The following is a 13,028-nucleotide window of genomic DNA, read 5'->3' as shown; positions in this document are numbered from 1 at the left end:
TGTTCTAATCTTTCCCGACAGGACTATTTTTATTATAACTCAGGTGGAAATGCCTGTCATCCCTTCCTAAATTAGTCAAAGCTGATGGTGGTAAATGCACGTGACAGAAAGAAAGCACCAGCAAGTCATCTAGAAAGTATTCTTACTGATTTATTATCTTGGATGTGGCATAATTTATATAAAATACTTATATGACTAATTTTACAGTAAGTAAATATTATAGTGTTAATTAGGACATTGAAAATCACTAAGTTATTTTAAAATTGCTTGGCTGCATATCTTCAGATAGGAGTCATCCCTAAAAGATTGGCTCTTGTGTCCTACTAAAGTGGAATTTTCCCTTTTAAATACTTTTTAAGTTACAAAAATTAACCTGTAGATAATAGAGCAGAAATGCGAATTACCTGATATTCTAATCCTGAGACACCTAACAATTTATTTTTCCTCATGTTTTTAACGTAAACGCTTTCAAGCATTTAAATGCATACTAGCTTTTGCTCTTTCCACCAGACATGTGCTGTCAAGCGATGTTTTACAAAGCACAGGAGAAAAGCATATAAAAATGTCTCACCTACCCTCACCCGCCCCTATTTTTAAAAGATAACGAGTGGACCAAAATTTTAAAATTTAACTATTTACTAACAACTAGTGTTTGTTAATTAAAAGGAAGGGTTAAGAAGATAATCAGCCTGGGATAATTTTAATTAGGGGGTTTCCGAACGACGAGCCCCCACCGGTCCAGATCGACAATCTCGTGGTCCACGCACGCGTGCCCTACTCCTCCGGGGCGCCTCGCGTTCCCTGGGAATCCTGGAGAACCGAGAGCCAGAGCGGCTCACGTGGGAGTCTGGAGGTGGGGGAAGGACCTGCGCGCCGGCTCCTGACGTAAACCTCACCCCTAGTGCTTGCCCCGCGAAGCGTAACTCGGGGATCCGCTCCGAAACAGGCCCCATTCCTCTTGGCCAAGAGCAGCAGTGGGCAGTTGAACGCAGAAAGATAGCGGAGAGAGGAGGCAGAGAGCCGGCAGGGGCGCTCCCCAGAAGGTGCCAGGCTGCCAGAGGGAGGCGTGTCACCTGCCCGACTGAGGCTGCGCGAACTGGCGCGTCCCGGGCGCGGCGTCCCTCAGACACGCCGCGTCGTCTTGGAGACGTGGGCGGGGCCGGCACCAGACCTGCGGGCGGAGGCGCGGGAAGCTCTGAGCTTGCGTGGGCCGCGCGGGCGGCGGAAGCTGGTGGGCGTCCTCCGGCTCCCGCCGAGACTTCCCTGAGGCGCGAGCCCGGAGGACTTGACTTCCTCAGGCATGAGGCCCGGTCCGACGGTCCCCAGCGTCCTTGTGGCTCAGCCTCTCGGGCCGGAGCCCAGGGGCGAGCGCACGCATGTCCCTCGGAGCTGGGCCCGGTGACTCCTGGGGCGGCCTCCGCTTCCTCCTCTGCCTCCTCTAGAAGTTCAGGTGATGCTGCCCACTCCCAGGGCTGGGTGGGGAGTGCGGGAGACGTGAAAAGAGCGCGCCGCACTGCTCACGGAGCCCGTCCTTGCCCAGCGCGGCGCTCGCGTCGTTCTGCCGGGCGCTCCTTCTCGTCAGTGCCGCGTCTCCCGGGCCCGGAGTGCCGTGTCCTCCCTCGTGTCCAGTGCGTTGCAGGCGGGCGCGGTGCAAGGCTCAGTAGCGTGCGCCTGTCGGATTCGGGCGTTTCTGGATCCCTGCTGCGTAGCCGGGAGAGGGGCTGGTGTAAACAGACCTCAGGGGCCCCATTTGAGCCCCAAGGGGCCAGCTGGGCAAACGTTGTGATGAAGCCTCCCCCTCCGTCGGAGAGTAGTGCTCCGTTTTATTTGTTGGGAGGCCGTTCAGATTTCTTGTTAACCTCTGTGTAAATGAATAGTGTAAACATTTGTTGAATAAATGGTGTTAGGGACCTGAGTACCAATCCCAGCTGTACCACTTAGCTGGTGATCTTGGGCACTTCGTTTATAAATTGAAATGACCACCCCTGTTGGGGTAGTTGTATTAAGCAGGTAATTAATGCCCTGGCCAGTGTGGTTCAGTTGGTTGAGAGTCCTCCCGTGCACCCAGTGGTCGCCCGTTTGATTCCCGCGCAGGGCAGGTCCCCCGGCTGCGGGCTAGATCCCTAGTAGGGGGCGTGCAGGAGGCAGCCCATCTATGTTTCTCATTGATGTTTCTCTTCCTCTTTTTTCCTCTTTAAAATCAGTAAAAGTGTATATGTATATTTAAAAGCAGGTAATTAATGAAAAGTGCTTAGTACTATACCAGGCACAAAGCACCCACTTCATAAATGTTGCTTTTTAAAATAAAGTGCTTAATTGCAATCACGATTATTCTGCCTGTAATCCACCAGAAATGGTTTTTGTTTTGCTTTTTTCTTCCCCCATATGTGGGTGCCCCTCACAAACAGGTTATTCCAGGAAAAATTACAGCAGAATGAGACACTAATAGAGGAAAAATGTGAAGGAAACATTTTATTCCCCTCACGTTTTATAATCAATTGATGAGTCACATAATTTTATTATATAAACATTTTATATCTTACAGTTTCAGTTTATCAAGGCTTTTATATCAAATTTACTATAACTAAGAATTGTATATTACCTGAAGTTCACTGAACTGCTTCTAGAATTTCTGCTGATACGATTTCCAATGTAAATTTAGGTTAGATACGGGATGTTTACTGTTCAAGCATCCTCTCTCTTAACTGACTCCCTGTTGTTGGCTCTCCACATGTTGTCAGATGATCTTTCTTCTGCTTCTGCTCCTCAAACACTGCTTGGTGGACACTGCAAGCAAAATGTGAGGTGGGCGGATCTCTTAAATCCATCATCTCTTCCAAATCATCTTTGTTTTCACCAAAAATCAACTCTTGGTCACTGCTATAGAGATCTGACTGGTTGTCATTCCAAGATTTCATAGTATCCCTCAGGATTATCCCCTAATAGCAGGTCTTTTCCATTTTTAAAGTTCTAATAAGGCATCTTCTGCGAGCCTGGCCGCTGCAGGAAGGCAGGCAGGCAGGCAGTGGAGAGGGCGGGGTGGCCCGACGTGGATGCGCGGGAGCTGGGACAACAGGAGGAGCCAGGCTGAGGGAGACGCACTGGGCAAGTGCCCAGCAGCCTCGAAGGTGGCAGGAGTGGCTGTCCAGGTCTGAGTGTGAGCGGCGTCAGGGCCAAGCCGTGCGCACTCCCGCCCCATGCCCCGATAAATGTTATTTTGAATGTAATCTCTGTTTTAGATTGGGTGGTACCCGTCTAAGTGCCATGAAAGTATGAGGTTTGAAGGTGTCAGGGAAGACTTTCTGGAAGTAGTTGAAACTTATTCTGGGGCTTAAGATATAAATTAAGTATTGTATTTATTTCCTCACTTTCCTTTAGTGGGATCATTCATTTCTCAGACATTGTTAGAAGCTGCAAAATACTGTAGAAACTTTTTAAAGATACTTTTCATTTATATTTTTCAAATTAACATAATTTAAAAAACCCTAATATTAAAAAACTCATCATAGAAAATAGCACCCACACCCCAGTTGTAGTTTCCATTCTTCTGGCTGTTTCTCCTGATGTTGTTTATAAATTGGAAGTAAATAGGTGATACTGCTTTCACCTGTTTCACCTATGATATGTTAATTCTACACATTAAGTGTTGATTAATACTTGTGGGAGATAATTGTGACAGGCACCTCTCACAGACACCAGAGGGGGGGTGTTGGACAGCCCCCTGAGTCAGAGGTAGAGAGCTGTCCTCAGCCTCCATTCTTGTCTTCTCATATGAATGAATTTAAGTGAGAGACCCTGATTGTGTTGTGATAAAGCCAATTTATTTGAAAAATTAAAGCATGCACATTTATTAAAGAAACAAGGCAAGCAAATCTATACATCTGGCTTATGAAGCACAGACAAGCTCTCAGCTAACCTGAAGAGCAAGTTGGGTGGGGGTTCTACGTGTTATATCCCCTCCTGTTTATAGGTTTCAGAATTCCTCTGCTGAATATCTTGGTACAGATTAATTTTCAAGCTTCCTTTTTACTTTGTTGTGGCCTTCCCAGAATTCATGAGAAGCACCTGGCAATTTTGCCGGTGTTTCTGCTTAGGGAGTAAAACTGCCCTTTTTTCCTTTCCCCTTCCCCCACCCTTTCCCACATTCTCTTGTTAGGGAGGCTTTTAGTAATTTGCTTTCAAGTGTCCTTGGTTGGGGAAGAAAACAGCTTGTTATTTAACAAGCCAGCTGCAGATTGCCCGCATTATTTGGCCTTGTTTTAACTTTCTTTTCTCAGTTTCCCTATTTATTTTGCCCTGGAATTTTCCTAGCTTTTCACTGGCCTGTAACATAATCACTTAGTTCAGTTTTCCTTTCCTCATCTCACCTATGTGGTGATTTGTTGTTTATATTATATAATAAATATTCACTGCTGAACCAAGTAGAGTACTGACACTCTTCCTTCCTGTACATCTCATCACTTTTTTATGAGAATTAATAATTGTCTTATTTTCTCATTTGCCTAGTATTGCATGCACAGATCACTAAATTATTTTTTTTATGAATACTTCAACATTTCTCATGCGGTTATCAGTAAGTTTTTATGTACTCTTAAAATCATCAGATTCATCTCTTTCTTGAAGACCTTCCTCCTCTCCTCTAATCTGATCTGGTGGGTCTGTTCCTGCTATACCCAGTCTAATCCAGGGACTTCTTTTCATCTCTCTCCTGGGATTTGCTTCTTTTTGCTGTTCTCATGTGTTGACTTTGCTATTGCCTCGACCGCCTTTAATTTTTTTCTTGATTTGCTTCCATGGCTTTTGGAGCACATTCTCCTGTGATTACTACTACTTCTACTTCCTCCTCCTCTTTTCTTCTAATAGCTTTACTTAGATATAACTCATATACCATACAGTTCACTCATTTAAAGTGTTCAATGTTTTGCAACATAGTTATGCGACCATCAGCATTATGGGTTTTAAAACATTTTCTTCACTCAAAAAAGAATGCTAGTAGTCACTAACCTTTTAGTAGTCACTGCACATTTCCCTTCATTTCTCAACACTCCTGGCAATGATCAGTTTACTTTCTGAATCTAGATTTGCTGGTTCTGGACATTTCATATAAATGGATTCATAGAATAGGTGGTCCTTTATGATTGGCTGACACTTAGCATAATGTTTTCAAGGATCATCGATGTTTTAGCATGTAACAGTACTACTGCATTTCTCCTTGTGGCTGAATAATATTTCATTGTGTGGATATACCATATTTTGTTTATCCATGAGTTGGTGGACATTTGGGCTTCCGTGTTTTGACTATAGCAGATAATTGCTGCTATAGACATTTGCTTTCAGTTCTCTTGGATATGTAGGGTGTCCCAAAACAATGTATACATACTTTGAATAATTATTAATTCAAATGGGTTAAATCTGAAAAGAAGGAAACATCAATTGAGCTATCAGCTATTGTGTATTCATTTTTTGGGGGACACCCTGTATACCTAGGAGTGGAATTGCTGGATCAAATGGTAACTCTTTATCTTTTTGATAACCTGTTTTCCAAAGTGGCTGTACCATTTTACATTACACCAGCAGTGTATGAGGGTTTAAATTTCTCTATATCCTCACCAACACTTACTATCTTTCTGTCTTTTTTATTATAGCCATCCTGATGGGTATCTCATTGTGGTTTGATTTGCATTTCCCTGATGGCTAATGATGTTGAACATCTTGTAATGTGTTTATTCATCGTTTATATATCATCTTTGGAGAAATGTCTCTTCAAATTCTTTGTTCGCCCGGCCGGGCGTGGCTCAGTGGTTAAAGCATCGAACCTAGGATCCAGGCGATCAGGGTTCGATTCCCGGTCAGGGCACATGCCCGGGTTGCGGGCTGCAGCCGATCAATGACTCTGTCATCATTGATGTTTCTGTCTCTCTCTCTCCCTCTCCATTCATTCCTCTCTCTGAAATCAATAAAGATATATTTTTTTTTAAAAAATTCTTTGTTCATTTGAAAATTAGGTTACTTGTCTTTTTATTATTGAGTTGTAGGAATTAAAAAAATATAATTTAGATATAGTTCCCTTAGCATATTTGCAAATATTTTCTCCCATTCAGTGAGTTGTCTTTTCACTTTCCCCACATTGTTTTTGTTTCATCCAGAATTTTTATTTCCTCCACATTTCTGTTATGAAAAATTATAAGCACATGTACTATGTACCCATCACCCAGTTTAAAAAACTATCAACTCATGCTAACCACTAAGCTATACACCTGAAACCAATACAAAATAATATTGAATGTAAACTGTAATTTATGTAGTTCTGGAGGCTAGATAGAAGTCTGAAATCAAGATGCTAACAATGCCATCCTCTTTCTGAAGATTCTGGCGGAGGATCTGTTCCATGTGCTGCCAGCAATCCTTGGCGTTCCTTGGCGTTCCTTGGCGTTCCTTGGCTTGCAGACACACCACTTCAGTCTCTCAGTTCATCATCACATGCGTTTCTTCCCGTGTATCTATGTCTTCACTGACATTCTCCTGTATATGTAGATCTGTCCTTGTGTCTCTTCTCTTTTGGTAAAGACAATAATCATAGTGGATTAAGGGCCCACCCTATCCAGTATGACCTCATCTTAACTTGCATCTTAATTACTTCTGCAGAAGACTCTGTCTCCAAATAAGGTCACATTTATAGGTACTAGGGATTAGGACTTCAGCATATCTTTTTGGGGGACACAATTCAACTCACAACATTGCTGTTCTTTTCACTAAGAAATTTTAAGAAAACATGTTATTTATTCAGTTTGTAATGAATATTGTTGGTAAAAATTATCACCAAATGAAAATGAAAACTACACAGTACTCTACTACTAAGCAAAAACTGCCTGAAGCTCTGGCCTGTGTGGCTCAGTTGGAGCATTGTCCTGTGTACTGAAAGGTTGCAGGTTCCATTCCCAGTCAGGGCACATACCTAGGTTGTGGGTTTGATCCCCATTTTGGGGTGTGTACAGACGGTAACCAATCGACGTTTCTCTCTCTCTCTCTCTCTCTCTCTCTCCCTCCCTCCCTCCCTCTCTCTCTCCCTCTCTCTCTCCCTCTCTCTCTCCCTCTCCCTCCCTCCCTCTCCCCCCTCCCTCCCTCCTCCCCCTTCCCCCTCTCTCTAAAATCAATAAGCAGATCCTTGAGTGAGGATTAAAAAACTAAAAAAAGCAACTGCCTGAAGATTCTTATAGGTAACATTGACAACCAGTTAATCTTGGGGGAAGAAAGAAATTTTGGTCTCTATTGGTGTTCTTATGAAGGGAAGTTGAAGGTCTTGGAGCAGTATCTGGACAGGAAGAATGAGCCAATCATAACCTTTTGAGTGTGGCTCACTCAACTAGTTTCCTTTCTGAGAAAGTAACTTTTTAAAAATGTGGTTAAAAATATTTCAAATCAAAGACCTTGCATGTTCACTTAGTGTTGAATTTAGGAGAGGCAGGAGAGTAGGAGCTGGCATGTAGCTGTTCAGAAATGTGGCTCCTAAGAGGTTTCAGATAATTTACTCTCTCTTTCATTCCCCTTTTTCTTTTAGTTAGAAGAGAAGATAAAAGGCTTTGATTCATGAAGAATCTGCTCATTAAGAAGTGTATATCAAGCCACTGGTCGAATTTCCGTCGAAAAAAGAGTAAGCTGAGAATGGAGAGGAAGGTTGACTCCAGGTGAGTGATGTGGCTTGACAAAACTGGTAACTGAAATTATGGCTCATATAAAAATCTGTAAATATTTTGTGTGTGAATGTCCTGGCCAGTTTGGCTCAATGGTTGGAGCGTTGGCCTGAGAGAGAAAAACATCGATGTGAGAGAGACATATCAATTGATTGCCTCTTGCATGCACCCCTATGGGGCTGGGAATCAGACCTGCAACTCATTCAGGTACGTGCCCCTGACTGGAAAATGAACCCAAGACCTCAGGTGCCTGGCTAATGCTCTAACCACTGAGCACACTGCTCAGGGCAGGAAAAACTTTCCCTTTGATTCCTATCCTTTCTGGTCCAGGATCACACATTGTATCTTTTACTTTTTAGTTTCCTTTAATTTGGAACTGTTTTTGAAGAGTTCAGAACACTTAATCTTTTATGAATATTTCTTAATTTGGGTTTGTTCAGTGTTTCTTCATGATTAAATTCAGGTTATGCATTTTTGGCAGGAATAGCACAGAACTGATGCTGTGTTCTTCTCAGGGCATCAGTATCAGGAGACACATCATGTTGCCTTGGTCCCATTACCGTTGATGTTAACTTTTTTTTTTAGTATGTCTTTATTGATTTCAGAGAGAGGACTAGAGAGGGAGAAACATCAGTGATGAGAGAGTCATGGATTGGCTGCCTCCTGCTCCCCCCCCCCCCCCCCGGGGGATTGAGCCTGCAACCCAAGCATGTGCCCTGACCAGGAATCAAACATCGATCTCCTGGATCCTAGGTCAATGCTTAAACACTGAGCCATGCCATCCAGGCTCAATGTTAACTTTTATCACTTGATTAAGATGGTATCTGCCAGGTTTCTCCACTATAAAGCAATGAATAAGTATTTTGTGGGGGGATACTTTCTGAAACTACATTAATGTTCTGTTTCTCATCAGACTAGCACCCACTTGTTTTTGCATCCATCAGTGATTCTTATCTGACTCAGTTATTACTATGATGGTTCTTAAATTATGCTTTTATAATTTCCTTCTAAATTTATTAGTTGACGTTCTACTGCAAAGTAGAGCTTTTTGTTCTCCCACATATATCTATTTATATCAGTGTGGATTTATAGAGTTCTACTATATTCAGTGGGCTTTCACTATTACTGTTCTAGTTATCCCAGATTTGGCCAATGGGAGTGCTTTCAAGCTGGCTTCTGTGTCTTTGACATGCCCCCACTGTTCTTTGAACACTTCATTATTTTCTGACCTAACATGATATTTCAGGCTCATCGTATATTTTCCTTGTTTCAGACCTGAAAATCATATCTCCAAGGAGCCCTGGTTCCTTTTAGTAGGGAATGGTACTTTATAAACAGCATTTAAGCTCTAGGTATGCTCATTGGGAATGAAATGTCATAGCTTCTAAGTATTTCCTGCAGGCAGAGCTGTGCCATACACCTTAAAAGTCATGAGTTCATCCCAATAATGTTATCTCTTAATGTTTCTAAAATGGGATTAAAATTCAGAAATTTAGTGTTTTACTAGTAAAAGTATGTGGTTTCATATTGATATAAAAGTCACATTATCTGAAAAGCATTCCTAATTGCTTTTTATATAAAAGGATGTTTCTAATTTATAAATGATCACCCTTAAAATGACACATTAAAATGTTAGGACTAATGACTCCAAGGTGCCCTCTAGCTCTGTAGTTTCTGCCTAGTGCTGACACAGCAGGTCCTGCCTCCTGTGGCTGGCAGGTTTTTCTGTCAGACTGGGCTGCTTATTGTCACTGAAGCATAGTTACCATCAGTCTGTCTCAATGAGTTTATTTAATTTCACTTGTATGTTAGAAGGTATCTGCATCACGTGCAGAGATAATTTGATTCTGTTCCTCCTTACTCCTCAAATTTAAGGTCTCTTAGAGATGGTGTAGTTAAGAAACTTTATTCTCCAAAGATACTGTCCAACAAGAAGTCTTCTGCCTTGTCTGGGATCCGGAGTGCGATACCTCGTTCCAGTCCCCCAGTGCAGCATCATGCTCGGACTCAAAGGGGTCGATTAAGAGAATTGCGCATCAGGTGAGCATGCGAGTGGTCACCTGCCTGCAGGGACTTTTCCATGGTTCTCCCTTCTTGGTTAAAATGAGGGGTGATTCTTAGTTTCTTACCTCAGTTAGTTGGACATCTTCATGATGGAATGTTCAGAAGAAAAGCAAATATTTAGGATTCTGCAGACATAAAATCTGTCAGAGTATTTTCATTCACGTTCTATCTCACATAGTTGTATCTCACAATGTGTAAGCTATAAAGAATCTTCCAGGAAAAGTCTCAACATGGCCCAAGAAAAATGATCGTTTCCTATTACTCTTGATGAGATCCATCAAAGGCATCCATCCGTTTGTTTAAGCATTCAATAAAATTTATGAGGTGCCGCCTTGGCTAGGTGTTGTGCTAGATGCTGAGCATACAAGGTGAGTAAGACATTCCTGGCCCTTGACATTCCTAATCATGAAAGCTTAAAATCAGGTATGCTTGATAGACTGTTTTTTTTTTAAAAAAGTATATCTTTATTGATTTCATAGAGAGGAAAGGAGAGGGAGAGAGAAATAGAAACATGAATGATGAGAGAGTCATTGATGGGCTGCCTGGCCCGCAACCCGGGCATGTGCCCTGACCGGGAATCGAACCCCGATCGCCTGAATCCTAGGTTGATGCTCAACCGCTGAGCCACGCCCGGCCAGGCTTGATAGACTATTAAACAAGTCACAACAAACTGTGATAAGTGCAATGAAAGGAGAGGGTGTGGTATCATAGGCTCATGTGGCAAGGACGGCCATGCTAGTGTAGCCGGCAGTGACTTCCTGCAGGAAGCAGAGCTTAAGCCGAGTCCTGAAGGTTAATGGAAGAATAGGCCAGATAACAGGCAGGAGGAAGAAGAGCATTCCAAACCAAACTGGAGATGAACTGGCCCAGACAAGTCACTTTTCCATGCGATTGTCAGGACTGTGCTAGGTACTGCAGGTGCTGTAAGACACAGTCCCTGCTCTCAGGCACACACAGGGAACTGTAGGCACCCTGTGAGTCGACAACTGTGATTTGGTGTCATGTTACATAATAGAACAGAGTGCTGCAAGGACAAAGCTGTTCACTCTGGGTTGAGGAAGGTCCAGGAAGCCTTCACGTAGGAGCAGGCGTTGAAGATGAGTCTTGGTGGGTAAGTGGGCATTCGCCAGGCGTTTTAGGGAGGAAGAATAATTTAAAGAAAGGTACTGTCATGTCCTTTCTTTCCCTCAACTCTGATGTCTTCATTGATAAAATTCTTTATATTGAAAGTATTTAAAAAATAATAATCTGCTTGATTTTAGCTTTTTAAATCTGTCCCATCCTATGCTCTGTTTGATGCAAGATTAGCTATGATTCACCTTTTGACTCATACTAGCATCTTTCACTCTCTGGGACCTTAAAGTTTCCTTCTCCTTTCCAGAAAACTGATGAAATAAGCCAAATGGAGTTTTATAAATGTGTATATCCTTTCTTCTTTCAGATGTGTGGCCAGGAAGTTCTTGTATTTGTGGATTCGAAAAACCTTTGGAAGAGTATTTCCCTTTAAAGCCAGGTAGGTCAGAACACTGAGCCTCTGCTGAGTTCATTCTGGGTTGTTTTTTTCGGGGGGAGTTGTTAAGCCCATGTATAACCTTTATTATGGCATGTGTAACATTCCTTTCCTGTCCCTCCCCTATCCTCCAGCAGGCATATAATAAAATGGTAACTTAACACATATTAGTTTGATTGAATGAGTGTATGAAGGAATCATAAAGTAAATCAGGACAGGTAATAGCCTGTGGGGAGAAAAGTATTTGCCCAGAAGTAAATGAGCTGTTTAAGGGCACTGGCAAGACAGACAAATGGACTCAGTCTAGGGGAAAAGTTGGCACTGGCAGTGGGAATGAAATTTTAGTCAAGAGAAAGTCCCTTTGCCATAGCTTCACTTTGTATAAGCCACCGCTCACTGCTTTGGGTTTTGGTTAAGACAGATTTAGCTGCAGTGCTCAGAATGGACTGCAAAGGAGAGCCACAGGGGTCAGAGACACTGCAGCAAGTAGTGGGGATGTAGAGAAGGGGCCATGTAGGGTATGTTTCAGAAGGAGAATTGGCAACCATTGAGAATGTAAGCAAATGTTATGGATTCTCACCTCCTTCCCTCTCCCCTTACTACAATCTGTCCTGTTTTATTTTACTGAGTCTGGCTTTCCTAATCTGGAATATCTCCAACAGTCTCTTGATTCAAAGTCTTTCATGCAAATTTGGGCTGTGTGTGTTCTCTGAAATCTTTTCTTTCTATACCTTGTGGGGGTCCTTACTGTTCCCATCTCCTTTGTTTCCAGCGATGCTCCTAGTGTGGCAATAGCCCATCCCAGTTGCAGGTGGTAGGTGTAGTTCACTTCTGCTTTCACCTCCTGCTCCTTGGCTCTGTCCTTCACTGCCTTGGTAGCTCTTTAATGCCCTCAAAGAATTCTTTTTTGGCCTGCTTTTCTTGTTTTCAGTGGGAGAAATGATCTCAATTACCTAGTTTGCCATTATTGGAACCCTCTTGTTTTTGTTACTTTTTATTCAGTTGAGTATTTTATTTCTTTTTCCCTGTTAGCTTAGAAGTTATATACTCTTTTATTTTTCTTTTAAGGAAATACAATATTTCTTTTAAAGAATATAATATACACTAGTCCCCCTAATCTACAGTTTTGATTTTTGCAGTTTCAGTTACCTGTGGTCAACGGTGATCTGAAAATATTAAATAGAAAACTCCAGCAGGTTGGAGGGGATCAATGGGGGGAAATGAGGGCACATCTGTAATACTTTCAACAATAAATATAAATATTAAAGAAGGAAAGCAAGAAAGAAAATTCTAGAGATAAACAATTTATAAGTTTTAAATTGCACACCATTCTAAGTAGCGGGATGAAACCTCGCACTGCCCCGCCCAGAAAGTGAATAATCCCTTTGTCCAGAGCATCTATCTGATATACATTGCCTGCCCTGTTAGTCACTTAGTGGCCATCTCAGTTAACAGATCAACTGTTGTATCACAGTGCTAGTGTTCGAGTTACCCTTATTTTACTCCATAATGGCCCAAAAGTGTAAGAGTAGTGATACTGGCAATTTGAATATAGCAAAGAGAGGCCATAAGTGCTCCCTTTAAGTGAAGAGGTGAAAGTTACCAACTTAATAAGGAAAGGGAAAAAAAAAAGTATGCTAAGGTGTACCGTAAGAACGACTCTTCTATCCTTGAACTCGTGAAGAAGGAAGGAGAAGTTTGCGCTGGCCTGAGATCGAGGGAGAGGCCACATTCGCATAACTTCTCCATTCCTCACATGTCAC

General features: G+C 42.4%; 1 protein-coding gene across 5 annotated transcripts in view; it reads left to right on the top strand.

Moving 5' to 3' along the window:
* Positions 1–1,143: 1,143 nt before the first annotated feature.
* SFI1 (SFI1 centrin binding protein) overlaps positions 1,144–13,028 on the top strand; it is a 52,093-nt gene continuing 40,208 nt past the window's right edge. For all 5 annotated transcript variants that reach the window (XR_013997825.1, XM_081123298.1, XM_081123297.1 and 2 more), the window contains exons 1-4: positions 1,144–1,450; positions 7,559–7,685; positions 9,567–9,731; positions 11,197–11,268. Coding sequence is in view for 4 of the 5 variants with exons in the window: in XM_081123298.1 (XP_080979424.1) it covers positions 7,588–7,685; positions 9,567–9,731; positions 11,197–11,268 (335 nt within the window). In the remaining variant the exon portion in view is untranslated. The remainder of the gene's footprint in view (positions 1,451–7,558; positions 7,686–9,566; positions 9,732–11,196; positions 11,269–13,028) is intronic.

Source organism: Miniopterus schreibersii (genome assembly GCF_964146895.1).
Source record: "Miniopterus schreibersii genome assembly, chromosome: 20".
In the NCBI taxonomy this organism is placed as follows: Eukaryota; Metazoa; Chordata; class Mammalia; order Chiroptera; family Miniopteridae; genus Miniopterus; species Miniopterus schreibersii.
This window is presented reverse-complemented; position numbering and strand designations above follow the sequence as displayed.